The sequence below is a fragment of the Anarhichas minor genome, unplaced genomic scaffold (assembly GCF_050575085.1).
Source record: "Anarhichas minor isolate MPS153535 unplaced genomic scaffold, ASM5057508v1 ptg000155l, whole genome shotgun sequence".
Classification (NCBI taxonomy): Eukaryota; Metazoa; Chordata; class Actinopteri; order Perciformes; family Anarhichadidae; genus Anarhichas; species Anarhichas minor.
In genome coordinates, this window is record NW_027466601.1 from 2,491,540 (window position 1) to 2,518,394 (window position 26,855).

The window sequence follows — 26,855 nt, forward strand, 5'->3', positions numbered from 1 at the left end:
TGATGAGTTACCAGGTTACATCACAGCTTAAGCTGCTCCAGTTGGGCCAAAACCAGTTGGTCCGTGTAGAAAGTGACCAGTGTGACGTCCCAGTAAGCCCAGGACTACAAATCTGAAAAGTGCCATAAGGTCGCTGACAAAACAAGCGTCCGAATAGAGAAAGAGAAGCTGGTTCACGACTACAGATAGCGTCCACCTTGTACGTCTGACAAGTCCAGACTGCCCCGACAGTAGCGCCTCTAACTGTATAGTCACCAAGAGCTGCTTTGTGAACACCAGCCCATTGCACCTTGAAACTGCCGCCTGACGCCCCCCCCCCATAATCCCAGCTCATCCCCACCTCCTCGACAAGCGTGAGTTGAACGAGTGGACAGTATTGTCTCAGAAACCTCAACATAGTGTTGTATTATTATTGAGCATTACAACCTCACAGGGCTGTAGACCAGGAGTAATTAATACTCATCATTCTGACTTGACAATACTGTACTCTCTTTTTTTATTTTGTCATTTTAGCTTAATCCCAGTCATCTCCCTCCGGCCCCCCTCACGCCTGTAACACTGACACAGCAGGTTTCCAGAAACTCAACCCGCATCCTTCCTAAAAAAAGAGTGTGCATGTTGTTTACCACACAGCCTCCCATCTACATGTCTTTTCAGCAAAATGACGCATCAAAACATGTTTTATCAAGACACATTTATCAAACATGAACTGGTACCAAGGAGCACAGCGGCCATGCTCCATATCTTTATGATGGCAGATAATAATAACCCACCATCGGCTGAGGTTATGTAACTGTTGACATTAAGAGCAGAACCGATCAGAGTTGATGACACTTTATTCTAATGATAATGTAGTTGATCCCACTCTGCTGCGCTGTCTTCTCCCTGCACTACAGGCTGTGTTAGGGTACATACTCTGAGTAATGTGCAATAGTCTTTGGAAGGCCTGTATCTGGATTTAAGGCTCGGATAACGTCGTACTTTACCTCCCTGGTCTGGTTGATCTTCACCACCACTGCTCTGTTCCTGTCAGTCACTCATGGATGTTGTGTTTCAACCCTTGCCAGGACCTCCAGTCCGTGTTGCCCAGTGTGTATATTATGGTCCATGTGTGAACAGGTTTGTATTATTATTCCCTCTATAAGATTCGATCAACTTGTTGAAGGAAAGTTGTTGCTTGGTCCCGGTTTGCTTTCTCTCTGGCCCATCTCATCATTTATTCATCTCTATTGTTATCTTCTACTTCCCTCCATCAGTTCTTTTGTCTCTCTCGGATTCTCTTAGGCCTCCTCCCTGTCATCCTCTCCTTTCTGTCTTTAATTCCTCGTGTTTAATCTCGTCCCTCCACTGGAGTATGTCCCGCTTGACACTCTATTTCCTCATCCTTCCCTCTCCCTCCGCTCCAGGCCCAGCTCATCCACGACAGAAACACGGCGTCTCACGCCACGATAAACGACAAGGCCGAGGCCGGGACCGACCGGGTTCACATGACCTGGACCAAGGACAAGCTCTTCATGGAGCGCAACCGCAACCGCGAGTGCAACGCCAACGTGGCCGTGCGCGACTTGTTCAACATGAAACCGTAAGTACACGTTCTGTTTGAACACCAGACCAACGTCTGCACATTTGTAGCTCGGGAACTAAAAAAGGAGGGGAGGTGGATTGTTTTCCTTGTTGGTGTGTAGCTGTGAGGAACCTACTGTATATGCTACTGACAGATACTGTGACGGTGCAACACCATGTTATGGCATGGGCCTTGTGAGGGACAATTACACCATTTTGAGCAGGATTTTAAACATATGAAGTATTTGAAGGGTCTGAAGAGCAAACCACAACACACAGTACTGCCAATAGTTCAGGATGGTGCCTCGGCCTCCTGCAGGAGGACAGCATGTGTAGATGTAGTAGTCGTGGTAGTACTAGTAGTACTAGTAGTAATGAGCCTGACAGGGTGAAATGGGACGACCTTCTGCATGGCGTGTGTATTGGGGCTGTATTTGGTGTGCGCGTACACTTCCAGCCATTTCAGTCCTCGTGCATGGCCAGACCACGCAGATCACATGCACACCGTGTTGCTGTTTGGACTAACAGCCTCTCATCCCATACTGTCCATATCATAGACTGTGTATGGAGATGGACCACATGTCTGCCGCTTCCTCCCACTGCACAAAGATGAAGCCGGGAATATCCCGGATTACGGGGCGCAGCCATTTTGCATCGATGACGTCATTTGGAGCCTCAGTAGCGATCGGGGGGGTGGAGCCACGGTTGCGAGGTCCCGCCCAGAAACCCGCCCTAACCAATCACGAGGCTTGAGCACGTCCGCAGCGAGTTAGCATTAGCCACCTAGCTGCTGTACTTGACTGACATTTAGCACCACGGTGGCTCCGTAATATCTCTTTATGATGAACGTTTCATTTCACAGATTGGTGTTTGGGGAAACGTTATCTGTCTGCTGACACTGATATGAACACACGAAGGTCACACAGCGCTTGCTAACCTTAGTGTCAGTGGAAATGTTGCTGAGCTACCAAAGTCTGTCTTTTAAGAGCTTTATAAGCAAACATTCCTATAAAGGTCTTTATATACAGATCTTAAAGTTTGAAACAGACCATCACCGTTGTGGAAAGTTAAAGCAACGTCTCCTCTCAACACTTCTTCTCTACGTATAATTCCTGAGCCTCCGACTGCCCGGCTACTTCACCCAGAGCAGCTTTCAACCATGACGCCCAAATAGCATCAAATACCTCATTTAAACTAAACTGCTCAGAAAAAAGGGTTTTATAAGCTGCACTGCAGCCAACCACCAGGGCCGACCGAGATGTCCGGGCTTCACTTTCGGGGGAAGCCGTCATGTCGTCCTTCTTTATACACAGTCTGTGGTCCATACTATCGGGGTGTGGACTTCATCTGGTGTGTCCCGGTCCACTCACATTGGCTTACAGAGTTTTGTCATTCAACTGAGTCACACAGGACATGAAGACACAAAGCCTCACCACGGACGTCCTTGGGGTTTTCCGGTGGGTCCCCTTTGGGAGGACAGTACGAGCCGTTTGGGACAGTTGTAAGCATGCGCTGTGGTGGAGAGAGCTGATGTAGGAAGCATCTAAGCCTATTTCTGTTGTTCTGTCCCATTTCCCTCCTTCTAGAGAGTGGGAGAGTCTGTAAGTCGCCTTCTTTTTGCTCTAGGCCGTCTGTGTGTGCTGCTGCTGTGGTGACCTGTGTGTGTGTGTGTGTGTGTGTGTCTGTGTCCTTGTTTGTGTGCTCTAATAAGCATGGACTTCCTGTTCTAACAGTATGTTGGCAGAAAAGCCTCCATTGATTTAATGTGCATGTTCTATTGAAGGCATTGTTTGTATGCATCAGCAACTTTGTGCTTTCCATTTACATTTTTCAAAGTGATCAGCAAATACAGAAATGTACATTTGGTGTTGACATGAAAACCTGAATGTTTTCTTCTTCAGTGGAATGGAAAGCAGCACGTTGTGAGCTTGTCCTGGTCGTGCTGAATGGCTTGAGGCTGTCGACGTCTTGTGCTTTCATTGCTTTTGATCTAACATTGTTGAGGTGCAGATGAAGAGGCAGCATTTAAAGAGATGCTGATAACTATTAATAAACAGGATTCAGTCTGTTTGAAAGACTACAGCATGTACAGTACAATGCTATACTACGACACACTAAACAATAATACACACCACTTCAGGTGCGATGCTGCACGTCCCTTTTGTCTGAAAATGCTGCCTCTTTATTTGGAATTCAATCGGTTTCAGTCCCTTAACCGTGCCTTGATTTCATCATGCGTGTCCGAGTGTAAAACACAGAACGCTCCCTGATCAAATGTTAAACTATACAACGTGTATCAGTTATTAACATAGACGATCATGTGCTATACTGATGTTTTCTCTTGAAGTACACAGTGTATTAGTGATGTACTGTACTGCAAATACAGGTTTTATTCATTTGAAGAGGAAGACTCAAACATGTATGAGGATTCACTCAGGAGTGCAGCCATATTGCCACCATAGGCCTTTCTCCCGGAGGACATTTTGACATGTCGCAGTAGGTGTATATCATACAATGAATCACGGCTGTGTTCCATTTAGCTGCTTCAGTTTCACTTTTCTATAGTGAACACACAAAATACTCCAACAGCATACTGCTGATATGCTCTGAAAGAGGCCTATTGTAGTTTGATGCCAGCATAAAGCTAAACGTCTAGTTTCACATTTGATGAAGTAATGAAGCCTACAGAAGTCCCAGCAGCCACTGCTCCTCATCACCACAGATATTTAGGGTTCGTTTGTGTTGTCTGTCCTTTCTCACTGTGACCTTCTCGTCAAACCAGGAACCAGTCAAATGTCCGTCGGATGCACACGGCTGTGAAGCTGAACGAGGTGGTGGTCAACAAGTCGCAGGGAGCTCAACTGGTTCTGCTGAACATGCCCGGACCCCCCGGGAACCGAGGAGGAGACGAGAACTGTATCCTTGCAGCAGCTATGACCCCAGCCTTTATAGCACAGCTTATACTTGTTTTTATTTAACAGCGCTTATCAAATGACAACAAAGACCAACGTTAATTGTCATGTTTCATCTTTATTGACGTAAATGAATCTGGAGTTCAGCCCACATCCTTTAACGCCAGCCGACTAAACTCGCTTTTGCTTCTGCTCATAAACTTTGTCGTAACCTGCTGACATTTTTCCTCGCAAGTTCCCCGACCGGTCCTTAGCATTTAGAACTCAACAGAGGGGAGAAGGAAGTGAGATGGCTCATTCCTCAGCTACTTCCTACATCCGCTCCGGAAAGACCGATATGTTTACCAGACGCTCGATCGGGTTAGTGAGCCGCTAGATCTACTAGCCCGACGTGGCGTTTAACTTGCCCTGGGCAAGTGGGCAATGCTCCCTGTTGAGCGGTGCATACGGGATCATTAAGAGTCAGATGTTTCCATTAGGAGCTGGTGGAGACCAAGAACAGAGCTGAGAGAGGTTGAATGCTGGACTTGTAATGAAGGCTTATTGTGCTGGCTTACTGCTGGACACATGTAGTAGAGCAGCAGTTTGCTATATTAAGGTAAGAGATGATGATGTATTGTTGCTACTGCGTGTTACATTACTCCCGTGTGTTCTGTTTCTTGACCGCCGTCTTCTCAGACATGGAGTTCCTGGAGGTTCTCCTGGAGGGTCTGAACCGGGTGCTGCTGGTGCGAGGCGGCGGCCGTGAAGTCATCACCATCTACTCTTAAAAAAACACAAAACAAACTCACGCCCAACCCTGCACACATGGGCTGTTGCCATGGTGACGTTCACCGGGCATTTCCGGGGAGGAAGGGGGGGGGGGGGGGGTTGTTGGAAGGCGGGACCACTCGTGATTGACAGTTGGCTTGAAGGACCCCAGGACGAAGGATTGGCTGAGAGAGCGAGCCCCCCCATGTGGAAGATAGCGCATAGAGACACTTTAACATTGTTCATTTAACGCTGCCGTTATGTTCTGTTACATTTTTGTGTTCTTTCCCTCTTGTGTTGATGTGGTCACGTTCCCGGCGCTCACCGTGTAAAGGGAAGCAGGGAGTGATGTGTGTGCCGTTACGATGTGAACCTTCTGTGTTGCACTCTGGGAAGGTGCAGCGACTGAGAGAGGCGTGTCCAGAGAGGACAAGTTCTAGAGAGGTTCTGTAGACTGGGTATGGTTAATACTGGATCAGGTACAGTTTGGTGCCCTGCATGTTCTGCATCACCACTTCTGCTCCGCGTTCTCATTTAAAATGTCTTCACAGAACACGGCCGCACCTGTAGTTCAGAGCTCGTCCCTTCAGCAGCGTCTGTAGTCCTAGTGTCCCCCGTCAGTGATTCAGTGAAGGACCAGCCGGGAGGACGTGCACCACATGTTGGATCACCTTCTGCTTCAGATATATGGTACTGAACACTTGTTCGACACTATTGTTTCAATAGGGAGAAGAGCCATAGTCAATACCTAGGACCTTTTGTCAGCTTTATAGGACGACGTATGAAATGCACATTTATACATATTCATGGAGACTGAAGTAGAGCTCAGTTGGGAGATTGTTTTAAACCCCAGGGCTGTTTGACAGCGAGCTGTAGCTTAATGAACAAGCAGATTGGCTCACGTTAAATCTGCCCTCAGACTTGAGCAAAGTGTAAACCGTAAAATGCACAAACTGACTCGTGCATCGACGCAACTCTCACCATATCGCCGTAGTAACAGCACTGTTGACTTTGCACTACGCACCCCTCAGCACTTATTCCACTGCGCACTCTCACCCCGGTTCTATGGCCTGCAGTGACACTTCCTGCCGGTCAACACCACATTCTTCTGATCGAAGATGAGCGAGAAGCCGATAAATGAGCTCAAGGAATAAGGATGCAAACAGCCAGTGATTCCGTACTGTTTAATACTCGTGTGTCATTGTTTTTATAATAATTTACCAAACCAAACTCTCCAGACTTTGAGTCCCAGACTGAGTAGATTCATTGTAACGAGCATGTGTAGGAGAAAAAGTGCCAAAACGACTGAATAGAAGAAACTGTGGAAGGATCACTGGCACATCTTAGAGCATGGCGCTACGGCCACAGCTGCTCTTTACATTGACCATGTTGAAGAAAGAAAAGAAATGAAAAGCACAGTTATTTGTTGTTATGATAGAGCTTACTCTTGCTAGAATTCTTCATGCAAATGTGCTAATTCATAATCGAGCAAATGCAACCAGGCGATTTCAACCCCTCTCAACTTAGAGGGTTTCTTGTGTGAGGGAAGAAGACCAACACATGGAACCCTTCGTCTCGTGTACCTCCACAGTTTCTCTCTTCACACTAGCTGTGCAGTATTTCGTAAAGCAGAAAGCGGTGTTTTGCACGTCTTCGCGGAGAAAGAAACGAGAACTTGTGAACGTCAGTTCGGCAACATCCGTGTTTTTGTTGTGTTTTGTTCAGTTTGTGATGTAACTGTTTAGTTCTCCAGTAGGGTTTGTTACGTTATAATTGATCTTCTGTTACTTTAAGTGTTCGTTTTTCTTCTTTTCTGGAAGGAGGCCGAGAGAGGATGTCGAGTTTAATGTGTTTTGTCCCGACCCATAAGAGAAGCAGCGTAACACACAGGACTCAGGAGACAGCGTTCCCCTGGTCTGGAAGTATTGATGAACGCTCTATAAAGAACTGTCACTTTATGAAGATGAAACTATTTCAGCTTCACTTTGCTCAGTTTCACATTTTAGCCGCCAAAGATTTTAAACATAGTTCTGTATCAATAACACTTGAAATTGTATCGTTGTTAAGAAGTTTGAAACGTTGGAAGTCCTAAAGATAAATTATTAAAGATGTTTGTTTGTATTTTAATCTGGTTACTGAGCCGAGTAGCAGCTGTGAGTAAAGAAAACATGAAGCAGACGAAACCCTAAACAGACCACGCAAAATACATAAAAGCAGTTTTCTAGAGGAGAAGTGTGTGTTTCACAGCTCTAATGTTGGATGTGACTGGAGAATGTTATCTACCTCAAGGTGTCACTGAGGCTGAAAATAAATAATGAAAAACATGTTCGACCACATCTCTCTTTCATAACTGATGTCATATATGTATTCATGAAAGAAAGAAAAAGAAGCCTCTGCGATGTGAGAGGACCAGCGTGTGTGTGTGTGTGTGTGTGTGTGTGTGTGTGTGTGTGTGTGTGTGTGTGTGTGTGTGTGTGTGTGTGTGTGTGCCCCGTTGGGTTTCTGCTGTTGTCCGTCGTCAGCCGGCAGGCCTCGCGTGCAGGAACAGGAAGTCAGTTGTGGGCGCACATAGAGAGGAAGGTAGCCCTGTAAATTGTATTTGTGCCTCTGAGTAATTATTAAAAGTGCTGATAATAACAACGCAAAACCTGTCTGAGTCCTGATTCTAGTCACACACACACCACTCACACTGATTTGATATTCATGAAACAATGGTGGCATTCAGGGATGCTGGCCTCGGTGCGTACTAACGGGGCCGCTGGCCTCGGTGCGTACTAACGGGGCCGCTGGCCTCGGTGCGTACTAACGGGGCCGCTGGCCTCGGTGCGTACTAACGGGGCCGCTGGCCTCGGTGCGTACTAACGGGCTACCGTATGAAAGATATGGTAGCCTGCGGGCTAAATGTTAATTTGTATGTAGTTAATTCATCATGGATGGAGCACGCAGGTTTTTAATCGTTTTATTAATACTACAAGTACAAAAGGTCAACGATATAGCTCCGAGTCTAAAGTGACATGATGGTATAGTGTAGTAGAAAAGCCTCAAATAAGGGTTATTTTTTTTCGTATTCATTCCTTTATTTATTTATCGATAGTTGAGTTGGATTTTTTTGTCCTCCATAATTGTATACACATAAATAGTGTGTCTAATTGATGAAGCAGAACTTGTCCTTGTCGACAGGTTTTGACCCACGTGGCGAGACTCCTCTGGATCTCTGATCCATCACCATCACTATTTGGGCCCTAAAAAGGTTTGCGATGGCCGGGAATCGAACCCGGGTCAACTGCTTGGAAGGCAGCTATGCTCACCACTATACCACCATCGCATGAAAAATCATGGAATTCCACTAGAACCATGTCGGTGTAGAGGAGGGGTGGAGCGGAGGAGAAGGTACATCAGTAAAAGAGGACGAGAGAAGATATCTTTACTGTAGGCTTCCCTCATGTGAACAACTTTCAACAGAGCTCGGGTCTTCAGACAGCCTCTAGAACCACTCTGTGGTGGCGTGGAAACGTTGCCGTGGATGGTGTGTTTCCTACGTCCAGTCTATTCCACAAGTCTGGTTTTGTTGAGGCGAAGGAGGAGGAGTCTTCACTGCGTGCTGATGGACAGAGAGGACACTGAGCTTTATTAAAGTCACACGCACATAGTTTAGTATGCATTCAATCAGATTGATTGAGATAGATTTGTGAAATCTTTCTGTGAATGCCCGTTTTGCTCAGTCAGATCGGACTGTCCACGCAGCTGTAGACGTACAGAGGTCCAGACCTGGGGACCAGGTCTCCCTGAGAGGATTCAAACCTACAGTCTACTACACAAAATGATGTCTATTTACTTTATTGTGGAACACTTGTTTTACGCTTTTCACAATTCTACAGTTCTTCTTGGAAGAGAAAATAACTTTTAAATTGAATCTGCTCACGCGGACATGCAACATATGAGTAGTGGTCACGAGGAGATGAGGCTTCATATCAAGGGGTCACAAGCAATAAAAGGTAGGCGACTTAAAACCTGTTCACAAACAGTGAGTGGAGGTTTTATTGTTGTGTATTCTGGACATTGTGTGCAGACTAGTGGAGTCACGTTGGTAGGACAGCATCTATCCACCAGAGGGCAGCCTTGCATTCCCTAAAACTGGCTTCCTGCTGCGTGAGATGGAAGCCACTGATGTAAACATTCATCTCTGAGTCAAATCCAGCATGCTTGTCAACACACATCCACACATCCTGTACAAGTTACATCAGCCGTACCGTTTCAAAGCAATAGTTATGTAACTTTAGGAGGAAGTTGTGTATAGCTGGTTGCAACAACACTCTCAACCCGTTACCTAATAATCCAGTGTTCACTAAGGCTACTGGTTCCTTTGATTTTAGCAGAGAAAGCCACACATTCTGCCAGAAGACTCGTCTCAGACGGGAACACCCTTGAGCTGTGGCCCTTGGCTGACCTTTGACCTCTTGCAGCCCGCGGTTGCCTTTCTCCACTTTCTCTGCACAATCTGTCCGTCCAAAGTACCATCCTCTCTCTTCTGTTTGCTCGGTGCATTGCTGACCAGATCGATAGGAGAGGCTGGATGTTGACGGTCGAAACTGCATAGATGTGTGTGTGAGACTGAAAAGACATGAAGACATTTTCTCATTGATCCTCAGCAGCAGCACTACAGACAAAAACAACAGATAAGTGATGTGTGCACTTCGGTGTAATATAGTTTGCCTGTGCAGGTATTGATTGGAGCTTTCTGACGTTCAGCTTTTTCCATCTATTGAGATGTTGATTAACCCCGTCAGCTGTAGGTCAGCAGAGGTCCTGCTGGTAGAAGGCTCTCACATGGATGCTACATGTCAGGGACTGAGCAAGTTTTATTTTAGGCTAACAGGTTACTAAAAGGACACAACCTTCGTAAGTTTTAAATATAAGAAGTTCATTATTTGTTATCTTTATGAGAAGAAAGAGGCTGAGGGATTGCCTCCACGCGGCTCTCGTCATGGTGACGGCTGAGCCGGCGGTTAGCGGCTAACGGTGCTAACAGTGCTAACAGTGACAGTGCTGCAGTGTTTGCTGCACGAGAGCGGGGCAGAGCGACGGCCATTAGCTAGCAAGCGGGAGCGAGCTAACATGCGCTACAAAAAGCACGCGGCTGGACAAGTTCCGTAAAGAAAGCACAGAGAGGCTCTGATAACAACACACACAAAGAGAGAGACTTCATTCTCTGTTCAGGTAGACGTTACTCCACTGTATCTTTTCATAGATATGAGTTGTTTGCTGCTACATTACTGCTCAGAATATCGAATTCAGCAACTTTAAAAAAGAACTCTACCTATTTAACGTTGCACTCCTTTAACACTGTCACCATCTAACTAACCATCTGCTTGGGTTAGTCGACCTCCCCAACATCTGCACACAGACAGACAGCTCGCCTTCAACGTGCATTAAAGACACAAAGCAAGTTTTCATCATATATGTTTACTTCAATCTACAAAACTCAGTGGGATAATCAGACCTCTGCTAATATGCTAATTGTGTTTTCACATCATTTTCATCAAGCAGGAGAAGTGCACGTTCCTTTATAATGAACATTTCAACATATACACAAACAAAAAAAGTCCTTGACTCAAGGTGTGCCAGTCCCATCCACAGAGCAGCTCTGTAGCTCACTACAAAGAAAATGACAGTTTAGAGATAAGAAAAACAAACAGAGGATAAGTGTTGACAGTACAAAAAAAGAGCTCCATGTTTGCACTCTCGAAAATGCTAATAAACGTATGCAAATTCAAACTGTGGTGGCTTGTTTGACTATACAAAGGTTTCCTGTAACTGATCGCAAACACACATGAGAGCTTTCCGTCTCTTGGTGTGGCTGCAGCACATCTCGCAGTACACTGTGGCTCCGACAATGGCTGCAATTCAAAACACTCACAGTTGGGACACAGAATAAAACAGATACAGTCAGTTCAGTTGCCAAGTGTGTTTTTCTAGATGATGTATGGAAGAGCAGCACACAGTGGACTCCGCCATGATGAGAATCAAATCCTCTCTTTAATTGAAATGCTTCTGATCCCTGCTGCAGATTACAAAGCAGCTCAACTCCATCATATCTTAAACCTTCAAAGAACAACAAAAACGTCTTTCCTGTTGACAGTTTGTGTCTAGTTGCATCCTGTCAGGCTGTGTTACAGGGCTCTGTGGAGCGGTAAGGGGTGCAGCATAGGGTTCGGCTGCGTGCAGCAGTGAGTGAAGCTGGACAGCAGAGCTTGGTGGAGTGTGTGCAGGCTGAAGGGAAAGCCTACAAGAGATACAGATTCTGAATGAGCTGTGTCTGGCAGAAATGTACAGACAGCAATCAATAACCAGGAGAAAAAGAAGACAACTTGGAATCCATTACAGCTACCAGCATGGTGACTGATAACAAATATACACAACAATGTGAGAACACATACAGTACATGAGGAGACAACAGGTTTTAAGCACCATCATATCATATCATATACTGTATATTGAAGGGACTCTTATTGTTTCGGTCCAGCAGCCAGGGGGTTAAACTGGGAAGGAGCGCAGTGAAAGCTGCATCAAGTGGCACAAAGACAGGAAATGGTCCAAGCTTGTCATTAAAATAAAAATGTAACATATGTAATACAACCACAACTACTACTATTATTGTCATAATGATAATAATCATAACAATTCTAATAATAAAGCCAATGCCATTGCTGAATTGTATGGTGGGCGAACAATGTATAAAGAAATATATATATACTGGAATAAGAACTAGAAAATTCCGCAGGAAATTTTGATAGTGTGGCTTCTACTAATATATACACACGCCGATGTTACCGGTAGTGTCGTTGAGGTTCGATTGAGATATCGCTTCTCTCGTTTCTGCATTTTTGATTCATACTCTTGGATAGAATCTTGAATTTGTGGGGCTTTTATTTTGAAAGGGTGGGACTGGGTGGGTGAGAGTATTCAACTTTTATTTCAGACTCATGAATCCATATAGTATCAAAAAACACAAATACAACAATATATAAGATACAATACAATACGAGGACACCAAGACACGTGTAATCATTGCAGTTAAAATGATTTTAGAGTAAATGGTGCATAGTTACAAAATCATTTCACTCCAGGTTGATAGCAGACCACCTCAAGGTGTCACTCAGAGAGAACCAGGACATTCTGATGTAGCATTCCAAAATTAAAGCCCTTCAAATCACATTCACTAGACAATTTGTCTAATTTCAGATTAGATTTTAGAGGAAATGGTGCATAGTTACAAAATCGCACCTGGTGTTAGAGGCAGACTGATTAAGAAACGTTGCAGTAAACAGTGATTTTGAACAAAACCCCTGCCTCTTTTTAACAAAAAGCAGGAGTCTGAGCGCCAAAATATTGATACCGTGAGAAAGATAAGACTCTGGCAAACGCGCTGATGTGTTTTTTATGTTTGTGGTGTTAATAATGTGAGCTCCAGAGCAATAGACAAAACTGGTACCGTCTGCGTTCTTTGAGAAATTAGTGGTGAGATTTAACATGGAGTCTAATGGAGCAGTTGGTTGGAGTTCATGTCGCTCTGCGGCTCTTTGAGCCAAATGTGTAAGTCCGTTGGATTCCATAGACACTTGACTGCAACCAGCACAACATTTCCAAGCTTTTTGGCCAAAATGGTGTATAAAGAGTAAAAATTGTGGGAGCTGGAGCAATTTGTTTGGAAAAATCACAGAAGATTTTCCTGCTCTGCTCCACTCTGACAGTTATGCTCTCACTCTAGCTCTTAACGAGCCGTGCAATACACACCCATTATAAAATCTGAAATGGACCCAAAATTTTCCTGAAACTTAATCTGTGACTTCATGAAAACTGTGCTAGCTATCAAAATGTCCCTTTGGCTCAATAAAGTGCAGCGTTTTGTCTACGTTTTAAACTTTGAATCATGTTTCTACGTTAATGTACGGCTAGTCAATATGGGCCCAAAGTAATGCCGAGGGTCCCCTTTAAAGGGGACGTAGAGGGAGTACACACATGTGTACTCTGTGTACAATTCACTTTTGCGAAACGAATAAAGAAATAAAGAAATAAATAAAAAATACCCGTGTAACAAAGAGATTCTGGGCGAAACAACCATGGGAGCCATTTGAGACACTGCAAAACACAATTATACATGAACTAAGATCATATCTAGAAGATATTTATAAGTTTTACCACAAAACCACATTTTTTTTGGGCAAAAAACTGCGTACTATGGTTTTTGTTTTGGTCTCTCATGAGAAAGCGCGGAGCGATCATGGCGGATGAACACATCTAGCAGGACCGTCATTCGACACGGCTTCGACTAGCGGTTTCGAAATGACTCTCTTTCAAACCGTTCAAAAGTTATATATATATAAGCCAACATCAGCCACAGGTCACCAGAAAAAAAATTGGGTAAAAAAAAAGTACGTTTTGATGGTTTTCATGATGAAAAACGGATTTATTCCATTGAATTTTCGAGCAGCTGCTTCCTGCTTCTCCTGCTTGGTGTCTGTGAGTGAAATCGCTGGTCTCCGAGAATGAATGAGAAAATGGCAGGCGATTCAGCAAGGTGGACCAATGCATGTAGACAGGGGGGTTCGGCCAGCATTTCCAGATTTTTAGTCAGTAAACAGGCACGGATCATTCCAAACACCCCCGCATGGCTCCCGTTGGACTATCCCGCATCCAAAAAGGTGTCTCATGAATAAATGGGCCAATCACAGGCGTTACCAGGCTCACATACACACACATAAGCTGTGTCTCAATTCAGGGGCTGCATCCTTCGGAGGCTGCATTAGTAGACCGGTAGCGTCACAGCGCTGCGACTAGTGCTGTCCCATTTCACATTTTTGTTGAAGAGTCCTTCAATGCAGCCGACGAATGCAGCCTTCTGGTCCCAGATTTGGAGGACACATCTGATGTATCCTTCGCGGCCCAGCATATCCCAAGATGCATTGCGTGCCGGTGCGCTATTACCGGCAGCTCGGCTGCCTGCATCCGACCGTAGTAAGCCTTGTAAAGTAACTTTTAATAACTTCACTTTCAAACCTCAGAGGTTGAATAATATCTTACTGAGTTTGTGATGATTTTACAGATGATTTATACTTTATATCATGTCCATAAACGGACCAACGTGAGCTCAGGTAGACAGGTTGTGAACCTGAAATATCACTTTAAGTCCGGTAACGTTTCAAATGTTGAGATTAACTACACGAATACACTGAATTTGAGTATTTTGCTGATTCTGTTCTTGTTTTGTTACAGAGAGCAGGAGCTGAGGGGAGAACGATGGACAAACATTCAGCAACCGTAGCTTTGAATTAAGACATTAGTCCATTTGTAATATCTCCATGTGACCATCCTGTACTTAAGGTTACAGTTACATGAGCTCTCATTCTGTACAAAGCCTTCACTAATAACACAACCAGTAGATCCTTCTCATGTGTTCATGTTGCTATCACAGAGAGGACAGTTGTGATGTCACCTTTTTATTTTATTTATTTAAATTGACATAAGACATCCATGTAAATGATTTCTATGTGAATATGTATATATTCTGCTGTGTAAAATGTGTCAATCTTCTAAGTTTGCATCCCTGTGTGAACATTATTGATAAATGTTTCTCTTTTCATCAACTTATTTAAAAAATATAAAGTATATGCACATGTGTTACTGAGAATTAATAAACACATTTGCTGACATTTGTTTTGCTGCTGTTAATATTAACTGTCTTGATTGATTTCCTCTGCCTTAGGATTGCTATATATATATATATATATATATATATATATATATATATATATATATATATATATATATATATATATATATATATATATGTACATGTAAATATATATATATATATATGTACATGTAAATATATATGTATGTGTGAATGAAATGAAATAAAGTTATTGATAAATTAATTTTATTACAAGAACTATAACTGATTGAAAATTAGTTGTTAGTAACTGATTTAATTAACTGATTATTAATATAGAAAAACAATATTATGAAAAAGATCTATGAATTAATTATTGAATATATGAAAACTGATTAAAACACTAAACTAAAACCTTTCCAGTATATATACTGAATAGGTTTTAGTTTAATATATATATATATATATATATATATATATATATATATACACACACACACACACACACTATAAATGTATATATATATATATATATATATTTATAGTGTGTATATTATATATATATATTATATATATAATCCTGTTGAGCAGGGATTTTAGGGACGGGAGCAGCAAGAGGGGGGCGGGGCGGGAACAGCTGTTGACGCAAACAGGAAGTCCTCTGTAGCGTAGGCCGTCTCATTTCGTATACAGCACGGTCTAGCCTTTGCGGTCCTCAAAGGACCCGGCCCACGTAGACCACGAAGGCTGGGTCCTCCGAAGGATGCAGACCCTGAATTGAGACACAGCTATAGTCAGGCATTTATTTTTATGATTGACAGATATGACACCTCAAAACTGCTCAAAATTAATCCAAATTATGTCAAACTGCTTTATTAGGATTATTGAACACTCTTAGTGATAAGACAAGTGAATATATAGTTAATATTTAATTGTATAGTATATACAATTAGAATACAGCAATGCAACTGCTGGTTCCGAAAATCAGAATTTTGCTTGACTCAGACCATTTATGCTGGCCTGCTTCACTCAATCGAAGTAAAATATGTTGTGGGGACATGTAAAACGTGTTGTGCTATGTCTGTGGTGTAATTTTAGGCCAAGATCTGCATTATTTAAAAAAAAAATGTTCAATACAAGTGCTTTTTTTCAGGCGAACCTGAAACTTTTTCAATTTGAGCTGTGCCATAAGTGTATCTGTTATTAACCAGTAACATGTACACAATATTTACACAATTCAACACATCTCACAAGTGTTACCTGTATTATGCCATCAAAATTATTAAAATAGACTCTCTTGAGTATGGGTATGCAATTTTCGAGCAGAGGCCTAAATATAGGGCTAGGGCTTAGGTGTTTTTTTTTTTGCTCTCTTCACGCCAAAACCCCATTCAAGTGAATGGAGACATTTTGCTCCGTTTTTCGGGATTTTCGGGAAAACCGCTGGGCGAATCTCTCCGAAAAATAGATAGCACACTATTCCCGATTAGGCCGCACGTTTTGATGTACTTGTTGCGCAGGTGTTGGCAACGCTGTGTGAGGAGAAGCACGCCAAACTTTCTGGATAAACATGAGTATTTAGCCCGATGGATTATATAGAGTGTGCACAAAGCCACACTGAATGATACGGATCTAACGTTTGTCCTATGATCCCATCCCACGTTGTTGTATTAACATAATCTTACCTATTTTACAATAAGACCATGCTTACAATAAATATTACAAAAAATAAATATAAATGCATGGTGGAGGTGGTTGCTCATGCAACTACAGTTTACTTCATTTATTTGTGCTTTGAGGTGTGTGTAATACAAAACTGTGCTGTATTTTTCAAGTCTTCTTTTTTTCTACTCCATACATAACATAGACTTCAACGGTGGCTAATATCAAGCGTGCAAGTAATACTTTTATTTTGACACTTCGATACCAGTAGCGCTTCCTGTCACCGTCTCTGACTTGACTGCGCATGTCTGAGCTGCAGCATGAATCGCAGCCTTCACCGTAGTATCGCTGCTGCTGCTGCTGGATCCTCCGGGGACAGAGACAGCGACCGCCGCCTTTCTGTCAGCGCGCCGTCAGATAAAGCACCTTTCCGGCTCTCATGTGTTCCCTCTCGCGTTAGCTGGAAGGGAGGATCCTGCTGGAAAAAAAGGGGCGTACAGACCCTGGGAGGGGGGTGACATGCCCTTCACTGCTTGGCGCAGTCAGTGCGTTGATCTCCGTCAGACGCGGACGAGGTAAAGACCGGAATGGTGCGTTTGAATTGTCATTTCTAACGCAGAGGCCCGGTTTGTCATCTGTTTTTGGATTATTTTCCGTTGTGGGGGCTGGAGGATAACGAAATTACATGCCCGCTCTGAGAGCCGGAGCGCCGGGGGAAATGCAGCACAGCGGGTGTTTGGCTGCAGGTGGATGGCCAACCTGACGGTCTCTGCCCGCCGCTTCCCTCCCGTTCAGCCGGTCTGGCGTCATCCGGAGCTCTTACGACAAAACTGAAAACAGAGATCGACGAACAAACCCGAGTCATGCTTCCAGGGGTCGGCGTGTTCGGCACCAGCCTGACCGCCAGGGTGATCATCCCGCTGCTGAAGAACGAGGGCTTCGCCGTCAAGGCGCTGTGGGGCCGGACGCAGGAGGAGGCGGAGGAGCTGGCCAAGGAGATGAACGTGCCGTTCTACACCAACCGGATCGACGACGTGCTGCTGCATCAGGACGTGGATCTGGTCTGCATCAACCTGCCGCCGCCTCTGACGCGGCAGATCGCGGTGAAAACGCTGGGTGAGTGCTGCTGCTGGGCGGGCTGGATGCTGCGGCTCCCCCGGTGGGGTGGTGTTGGAGGTGTGGGGGGTTCATTGTCCTGCAGTGGAGCAGACATAAAGTCCAGTGAGGTAGGAGTTCAGTTAATAGGTGGGGCTGCTGGGGATGAGCGGCATCACGGATATCTTGACATCAGCCCTTATTTACCCATGAAGCTGACCTCTTGGCTGACCTACAGGAGGCTGCAGTGCTCTTGAGCAAGGCCCTGCAGGTGCAGCAGTTTGTGCAAGAGCTTTATCATTCCCTCCACTGAGCACAGGCTTTAAGAAATGTGACCTTCACTGACAGGATGTAGTGATAGAGGCCTGCTTGTCTTCAGTATCGCTACCAAGGAGACCAGCCCCACATGCAGGACTGACTGTCTGTCAGGGGCTCCTTTGGTCAAACTGGACTTAACCCGTGTTTGTGAAACAGAGGAGGCCTGAATACGGGAAGAAAGAAAAACGAGAGCCACACACAAAGAGAGGTTGTTCTAGTTTAAATCTGGAGCAGTGCGGCTTATTTTGGAGCTGCTGTGAAAGAATGGAGGCGAGGACCAGTGAGCTGCACTCCACACAGGCTTTATTTACCGTTTGGCAGCAGAGCTCAGCTGGCAGCAAAGCTCTGATAGGTCAGGATGGTGACTGGAGAACAAATGGGACCAGAGATGCTCAGCACGGTTTGAACTGGATTATATCTGGAGACTAAGCTACCAAACAGTCTGCAGTTAGACTGCAAGTAGTGATGTACAGAAGGAGCCTTACTGTACGACAGAGACGGTGGTCTGAACCACTGACGGGGTAAACGACAGCGTGGCTCTTACATGTTTTCAGAGCTGGAGGTTCTTCTTGGCATCAAAGCTTTCAGAAATATGAAACATCAGAAGGCTGGTGCCCCAGTTTCTCATCTTATAGGTTTACAGTATTATTTCTGCTTTCAGGCTTCAATCAAACAGCTGTGAAACGCTTCTCTGGTGTCACCGTATCAGCATTAATCCAAAGTACCAGCTTTAGTGCTGCAGTAAGTGGACAAGAGGCAATGGACAATATCCTTGTGAATAACGTCTCTAGCTTTTTGCAGAGCTTTCAACCACACCGTGTGGCCTTCCTCAGCGATGGAGTTTGCCTTGTCTTGTCATAGAATTGTAATTTTCATCATATGGTCACAGAGATAGCTCCATCTGCTGTGGAAGACCATAATAAGTTGACATTTTAGTCATTGTTTTCCTGTTTTTGGTCAAAATACTGAAGATTAGGGTAGAAAATAAACAGGAAGCGTACTTTTGAAGCTGCTTTTCCTCACTTCTGTTATTGATTCATCTGAGGATTGTTTTCTCAGTCAGTGTGGTTCTCATCAGTAATGCAGCAGTGAGGGGGGGGGCAGAGCGACCTGACAGCATTAGCCCCGTCTGTCAGTGTGTGAGGGGCGGAGATGTGTGTGAGCGTGAGCTCCACAGCGAGTTGTCTTGTGACGAGCTCCTTCTGACTTCAGCTGAGTGTCACGAGTCCTCACCAGACTTGTTTGACACGTGATCTTTTTTGATTTTTAATGCAAGTTCTCCCCCCATGATCATCACGTTGAGTTAGAATTTCAAGGGCCACATGCATCTGCGGGCGCATTGGTTGAATTGGGTGTGTTTTCCCTTTTGGAAACACAGTGTCCTTAAAGTAGCCTGAGCCTCCCAGTGGGAACGGGTAACTTGTGCCTCCCAGCGTGGAGATAAGGGCCTCTGTGGCACCATTCATCCTCACACTGCTGCTACTGTTGGCTCATTGGCTTCAGTCAACTCTGTGGAGTGGCAACGTTGAGCTAACAAGAGGCGCGGAGTACAGCAGACAGTGTTTGTTCACAGCACGACCACACTAATGTCAATATAGACCGTACGCGCACACGCGCTAAAGCAAAGGCTACGCTAACACGTGCACGTGCAACCGCACACAGGGAGTGAAGTCCAGCTGTATGAAAGTTCCACAATCCAGCTGAGCCAGTGAGCCAGACTCAACCTGCACATCGCTCACGTGTACAGTGACCATTTCTTCCTCTCTGTCCTCCCTGTGAGAGAAGCCGCCTCTCCTCCTCACCCGCTGTCACCCAGACAAGTCTGGGTCCAGTCCTGTGTGCGTCCTGTGTGCGTCCTGTGAGAGTCCTGTGTGCGTCCTGTGTGCGTCCTGTGTGCGTCCTGTGAGAGTCCTGTGAGAGTCCTGTGTGCGTCCTGTGTGCGTCCTGTGTGCGTCCTGTGTGCGCCCTGTGAGTCCTGTGTGCGTCCTGTGTGCGTCCTGTGTGCGTCCTGTGTGCGTCCTGTGTGCGCCCTGTGAGTCCTGTGTGCATCCTGTGTGCGTCCTGTGTGCGTCCTGTGTGTCCTGTGTGCGTCCTGTGTGCGTCCTGTGAGTCCTGTGTGCGTCCTGTGTGCGTCCTGTGCGTCCTGTGTGCGTCCTGTGTGCGCCCTGTGAGTCCTGTGTGCGTCCTGTGTGCGTCCTGTGTGCGTCCTGTGTGCGTCCTGTGTGCGTCCTGTGTGAGTCCTGTGAGGGTCCTGTGTGCGTCCTGTGTGAGTCCTGTGAGAGTCCTGTGAGAGTCCTGTGAGCGTCCTGTGAGAGTCCTGTGAGAGTCCTGTGAGCGTCCTGTGAGAGTCCTGTGTGCGTCCTGTGTGCGTCCTGTGTGAGTCCTGTGTGCGTCCTGTGTGCGTCCTGTGTGAGTCCTGTGAGAGTCCTGTGAGAGTCCTGTGTGCGTCCTGTGTGAGTCCTGTGAGAGTCCTGTGAGAGTCCTGTGAGAGTCCTGTGTGCGTCCTGTGTGCGTCCTGTGTGCGTCCTGTGTGCGTCCTGTGTGCGTCCTGTGTGAGTCCTGTGTGCGTCCTGTGTGCGTCCTGTGAGAGTCCTGTGTGCGTCCTGTGTGCGTCCTGTGTGAGTCCTGTGTGAGTCCTGTGTGAGTCCTGTGTGAGTCCTGTGTGCGTCCTGTGTGCGTCCTGTGTGCGTCCTGTGTGCGTCCTGTGTGAGTCCTGTGTGCGTCCTGTGTGGGTCCTGTGTGCGTCCTGTGTGCGTCCTGTGTGCGTCCTGTGTGCGTCCTGTGTGCGTCCTGTGTGCGTCCTGTGTGCGTCCTGTGTGCGTCCTGTGTGCGTCCTGTGTGCGTCCTGTGTGCGTCCTGTGAGGGTCCTGTGTGCGTCCTGTGTGAGTCCTGTGTGAGTCCTGTGTGCGTCCTGTGTGCGTCCTGTGTGGGTCCTGTGTGGGTCCTGTGTGCGTCCTGTGTGCGTCCTGTGTGAGTCCTGTGTGAGTCCTGTGTGAGTCCTGTGTGCGTCCTGTGTGCGTCCTGTGAGAGTCCTGTGAGAGTCCTGTGTGCGTCCTGTGTGAGTCCTGTGTGAGTCCTGTGTGCGTCCTGTGTGCGTCCTGTGTGCGTCCTGTGTGAGTCCTGTGTGAGTCCTGTGTGAGTCCTGTGTGAGTCCTGTGTGCGTCCTGTGTGCGTCCTGTGTGCGTCCTGTGAGAGTCCTGTGTGCGTCCTGTGTGAGTCCTGTGTGCGTCCTGTGTGCGTCCTGTGAGAGTCCTGTGTGAGTCCTGTGTGAGTCCTGTGTGCGTCCTGTGTGAGTCCTGTGTGCGTCCTGTGAGAGTCCTGTGTGCGTCCTGTGTGGGTCCTGTGTGGGTCCTGTGAGGGTCCTGTGTGCGTCCTGTGTGCGTCCTGTGTGCGTCCTGTGTGAGTCCTGTGTGAGTCCTGTGTGCGTCCTGTGTGCGTCCTGTGAGAGTCCTGTGAGAGTCCTGTGAGCGTCCTGTGTGAGTCCTGTGTGAGTCCTGTGTGCGTCCTGTGTGAGTCCTGTGTGCGTCCTGTGTGAGTCCTGTGTGAGTCCTGTGTGAGTCCTGTGTGAGTCCTGTGTGAGTCCTGTGTGAGTCCTGTGAGAGTCCTGTGTGCGTCCTGTGTGCGTCCTGTGAGAGTCCTGTGTGCGTCCTGTGTGCGTCCTGTGTGCGTCCTGTGTGAGTCCTGTGTGAGTCCTGTGTGAGTCCTGTGAGAGTCCTGTGAGAGTCCTGTGAGAGTCCTGTGAGAGTCCTGTGAGAGTCCTGTGTGCGTCCTGTGTGCGTCCTGTGTGCGTCCTGTGTGCGTCCTGTGTGAGTCCTGTGAGAGTCCTGTGTGCGTCCTGTGTGCGTCCTGTGTGCGTCCTGTGTGCGTCCTGTGTGAGTCCTGTGAGAGTTCTGTTGGAGGGCAAACATGAAACAGCTAATTCAGTCCAAGTGCACAAAGTTCTGAGAGTTCAGTTTTGGTCCAGCAATTTCTTGGGGCGATAGTGACTTTAAAGGCTCTGTTGTTGTCAGTATTTATATCTGTTAACATATTATGTGTTGCACCAATAAAATCACGTAGGGTTGTAACTAACGATTCATTTCAAGATGGATTATTCTGTTTTTTTTATGGATCAATTCCTTATTGTGTCTATACAATGTCAGAAATAAGTGAACAATGCTCATCAGGGATTCATTGAACCCAAGTTATTATCTTAAATAGCTTGTTTTGTTTGACTAACAGTCATAAAAACTCAAAGATATTTAATTTACAGTGAAGTAAAGCAGCACGTCCTCACGTTGTAGAAGCGCAGAACGTTTTGCGTCGTCGCTCGATAAACGACCTTAACGATTAATCGACTTATTATTATTTCAGCGACGTGAAGATGTGTGGGTTGATGAGAACTGAAGAAAATGGAGAACAGCCAGGGCACATGGAAAGATAGTGAGGCTGTCCAATCTTGTCGCTCTACAAAATATACAGTACGTTTGTCATTGTCCAGTGAAAAGCTCGTATTTCTTCAGGTAAATATAGCAGTATAATGTGAAAGAATGGGCTGCTTGTGTGAGCTCGTGAATATTTGAACTGTTGGTGTTTCGGAGATCAAAGTTACGTGTTTTCTACCTTTTGAAGAGATACTAACAAAGTAGTGCCAAACCTCTCAGCCACAGTGGAGTGAAACCTTTGTTCAGAGACTAGACGCGTAGTGGGAATGTTGTGAAATAAGTAAAATTCTGAGTATATGAGCGTCACCCGAAATGACAGTTCCAATGATGACGTCAATATATATTGCGTCACCATGATGCATGACACGTCCAGGGAAGTGGTACCCAGTCAGAGAGCAGAGCCGCCGGGCTGGGTGACAACGCAGCTCTGACTTCCTCTTCTGTCAGGGTGTGTGAGCTGATGCTAAGCTGGCCTTCTTGTTGCTAACCTCCAGCTGATAAGTGTGATCAGACTTCTGTGTGAACGTGTATTATCTTCTGTCTTAACTTGTCTCGTAGCCCTGTTGAGTTGAAACAGAAGGGTTCGGCTGGATAAATTGCCTGCGTTGAAGTCGAAACCTAAAATCATTACACATCCAATTAAAGAGAGGCGTGAACAGAGTAAAGGGTGGGATAGAATATAATGACATGAAGCATACAGGGCGATGAGGAAAGTGGAAAAACTCTGCTACAAGTCAAGAACATGCTCCACATGTCGTTCAGGTTTTACCAGAGCCGGCTCGTCCCCCCAGCCCAGCAAACCAGTCGGTCTTGTTCAGCAGCATCTCTCCTTCCACAGGGATGCCCCCCCCCCCCCCCTTCTCTTTCTTATGACTGCGGCATTCCTGAGGCGTCTGATGTCATGTGATGATGTTGGGAAGGAAACCTCACACAAAGAGAGGTTGTTGAGAGGTTGTGTGTGTGTGGTCTGCTGCCACACACACACACACACACACACACACACACACACACACACACACATCATTCTGCTATTAAAGACAAACTCGTGAGCCTGAAGTATTGAAGTATGATTTATTTTTTTTGAACCAGTGGAGATTGAAGCTTCTTAGTTTTTTCATCCAGAACCATTAGCATTAGCATACATTAGCATTTCCATCAGACTGCAGAATTCAGACTGGTTTCTTTATGTGTCACAGCCTAACATAAGGTGCATTTTAGTATGTTAGTATGTTATTATGTAAGGTCTCTTAAAGGCAGTGGGTCTAACATGTTTTCAGAGCTGGAGGTTCTTCTTGGCATCAAAGCTTTCAGAAATATGAAACATCAGAAGGCTGGTGCCCCAGTTTCTCATCTTATAGGTTTACAGTATTATTTCTGCTTTCAGGCTTCAATCAAACAGCTGTGAAACGCTTCTCTGGTGTCACCGTATCAGCATTAATCCAAAGTACCAGCTTTAGTGCTGCAGTAAGTGGACAAGAGGCAATGGACAATATCCTTGAGAATAACGATAAAATAACTCCGAGCTCCAAGCTGTTTTGCAGAGCTTTCGACCACACCTTATGGTCTTCCTCGGCGGACAGAGTTTGCTTTGTTGTCGTAGAATTGTAATTTTCATCACGTTGTCACAGAGAAAGCTCGTCCGCTCAACTCGGACTGAACTCCTCAACGAATCTGTTGAGGAGGACCATGGGATGTGTCTGAAAGCTCTGGAAAAAGCTAGTAAGTTGACCTTTAGTCATTTGTTTGGTCAAAATACTAAAGAATATGGTGTTTAGCCCAAGAACTATGTTGGATACTCTTGTTGGATGTACTGTACAGAACATTGTTCCAAATTATTTCACCTAAAGTCTTGTCATTTATGTTGTAGGGCTGTAGCTAATGACTATTTACAGATTAATCTATAATAATGTTTTCTCAATCGATTAAGCATTTGATCTATAAAGTGTCGGGATATAGTGATCGATGTCCTTGAAACTGCTTTGCTGACAGAATACAGCAGGCCTTTCATCACCTCCGCTGTGTGTGTGGTTGGGCCCCGATGCTGAGAGGGAATCCGAGAGCTGAACTGAAATGTTACACGGGCGGGAGTTTCAGGTGCACCCTCCGTCCCCCTTTGTGCACTTTTGTTTTGACGGCGGGGGGAGGAAGTGGTGGGAGAGGAGCCCCTTCGGCTCAGCTCCGTGAGGCCTGGAGAGCTTCACAGAGATGAGCAACAGGCGTGGAAGCGCATCTTTTTATAGCAGTTGACGGCAACTTCATGACTCTTGTGTAAAATCCCCTTCATGGCTCGGTTCCATAAACTTATCAGGTTTGCGAAATGGAACAAATTCTGTCATAACATGAAGTGAAGACGTAACAGAAACCACGAGGGAACTGAAATAGGTCAGGCAGTAACATTAGTAATATGCAATGAGAGTCAATACATCTTATCTAGACCACAAAGAGCCGCTGCAAGGCCTGCGCCAACCTTTTTAAAGTATAACCAAAATGAATGTGAGCTCTCTCTCACATCAGTGATGGAAGCTATCAGGTATCAGGTCAGTGGGTGCCGAGCTGCCGACTGGACCGGACCCTGCTCTCCAAGAATAGCATCTAATACTCCCATGACATGTTGAATTAAAGCAGATGAGCAGGCTGATTCATTACCCATCCTCCGCTGCGTCATAGATTTTCCTCCCGAACTCTCTGTTAGCTGCACTAACAGAGAGTTTGATACGGGTCAAATGACCTCTGGCTGATTCTGTTACTGCGCCTGATGGAGTCTCCCACCTCCTCATACCAGCTCACTGTCTTTGAATTAGGCTGTGACTGCCTATATTTTAGCTCCACCCTAATGAGCACCTCCTGTGATGTCACATGTCCACATAAGGTGGGCCATACTTGGCGCTCAAGACCTGCTGAATATATATAAAACTATAAAGGTGCAATCAGTGGAGCCACAACTGGCTCCCACTTTCTCGACTGCCAGTGTATCAGCTGTGTTTTCTGTCGGTCCGTCAGCTGTTAGCTTATAGCTAAACACGCCGTCCAAAACAATAGTGAGCAAACTATATTTCACCTTTATCTATAATATATATCTACTATATCTCTGGCCGTAGAGTGAATACAACCCACAATTGACTCACGCAACTGAGCGGTGGCAACGTACAGCAATGTGTGTGCTGGGAACTCCGTTAGCTGTTAGCCGTTAGCCAACCACGCCATCTAAATCAATAAAAGTGAGCACTCTGAGTGCAGAGTGGCATCTATTAGTCGCATCAGCTGTGTCGTAACTAGCGGCCCCTACCAGCTGGGGGCCAGTTAAGAGGACTGAGTCAGCAGTCAATCAATAGCAGTATCAAACAGGCAATGAAAGGTGTTTTAAGAGAGTGTGAGTCACTGCGACCACAAAAGGGTCCTTGAGCATGCAGCCATAAATGAGCACCCAAAATATTATTCCGTTTGGTGTCGCAGTATGCAAGATTAGCCGCGGACAGACACAGAGATTCACAGCCGACCTCATTATCTCCTGGTGGGTTCAAAAACAAGCAAATTCCATCACAGTTTAGGTCATTTTGAGGTGAATTCATATTCACTTTAGTGATTTGTTACGGTGAGAGCTAATCTGGGTGAGAGTAAAGTGCAGAAGTTTTTGTTCTTTGTATTCACATGGATTGCATGGTAGTGATGGTTCATCCGCACTCTGATGAGCTCTCAGACACCTGCTCTGAAGGGCCAGCCAGAGGCAAAGAGCTATTTATAGCCTGACCGCAAAGGGCACGCAGGCGTCATCATAAATACATGTTCCCCACCACTGATGCAACTGCACTTCCGACCACTGATGAGCTCATTGGCAGCCCACTCAACTTTGTTTTTAAAGGGCTCAAAAGACCCAAAATGTACAGAAGGGGTGACGACAGTCACGGAAAGGTGGTAGAGATGAGACTGTTCTACTGCAGCCAAAGATGTAATTGTTTGTGGAAAAGTAATTGTTTGTGTACACTTATCAACCACAGACTATTTTCAAAAATCTCCCCAGGTACATTTACTAACAGCCTTAAAAAACTAACTACGATTAAGTACAATCCAACATATTGTAACCTGGCTTGAAAAAGACTTTCCAGACCAGACAGAACGGCTGCCTTTCCTCCAGTGTGACTTCCCTTGTATTCATCAGTCTGATGGATCAGGGGTCTCGGGGCTGGAGCTGTGTTTCGGAGCGGCTCCAGACTGAGTCCGCTGAGAGAATGCCACAGATAGACAAGTACGCTGCCATTCCCAGGCCTTCTTTCTCAGCGGCGCCGCTTGTTGTTTTTTCAGCCCCACCAGTTTCCCACTATAGGTCACGTTCACGTTCTCCCGGGCGCTCCATTAGTATGCTAATGACAGTGTGTGTGTGTGTGTGTGTGTGTGTGTGTGAGTGTGAATGAAAGACTAAGGGACGATGAGGAGAAGTGAGGAAGAAAAGCGGAGAGAAAGCCG

At 45.8% G+C, this 26,855-nt stretch overlaps 2 protein-coding genes and 1 non-coding gene across 12 annotated transcripts in view; 2 read left to right on the forward strand and 1 right to left on the reverse strand.

Annotated features, from left to right (window-relative positions):
* slc12a7b (solute carrier family 12 member 7b) overlaps positions 1-7,549 on the forward strand; it is a 46,034-nt gene extending 38,485 nt beyond the window's left edge. For 3 of the 10 annotated variants that reach the window (XM_076085398.1, XM_076085400.1, XM_076085403.1), the window contains 4 exons: positions 1,407-1,582; positions 3,150-3,164; positions 4,346-4,479; positions 5,154-7,549. In XM_076085398.1, coding sequence (XP_075941513.1) covers positions 1,407-1,582; positions 3,150-3,164; positions 4,346-4,479; positions 5,154-5,245 — 417 coding nt within the window. In that variant the 3' untranslated portion in view covers positions 5,246-7,549. Of the gene's footprint in view, positions 1-1,067; positions 1,583-3,149; positions 3,165-3,949; positions 4,060-4,345; positions 4,480-5,153 lie in introns of those variants that run through there. The other 7 variants (XM_076085399.1, XM_076085401.1, XM_076085405.1 and 4 more) reach the window with 4 other exon arrangements.
* Positions 7,550-8,478: 929 nt separating this feature from the next.
* Positions 8,479-8,550, reverse strand: trnag-ucc (transfer RNA glycine (anticodon UCC)). Its single transcript has one exon. It is a non-coding gene; the product is annotated as a tRNA-Gly (tRNA).
* Positions 8,551-16,886: 8,336 nt separating this feature from the next.
* Positions 16,887-26,855, forward strand: part of gfod1 (glucose-fructose oxidoreductase domain containing 1) — a 30,879-nt gene continuing 20,910 nt past the window's right edge. Inside the window, exon 1 of the mRNA XM_076085440.1 lies at positions 16,887-17,673. Coding sequence (XP_075941555.1) covers positions 17,421-17,673 — 253 coding nt within the window. The 5' untranslated portion in view covers positions 16,887-17,420. The remainder of the gene's footprint in view (positions 17,674-26,855) is intronic.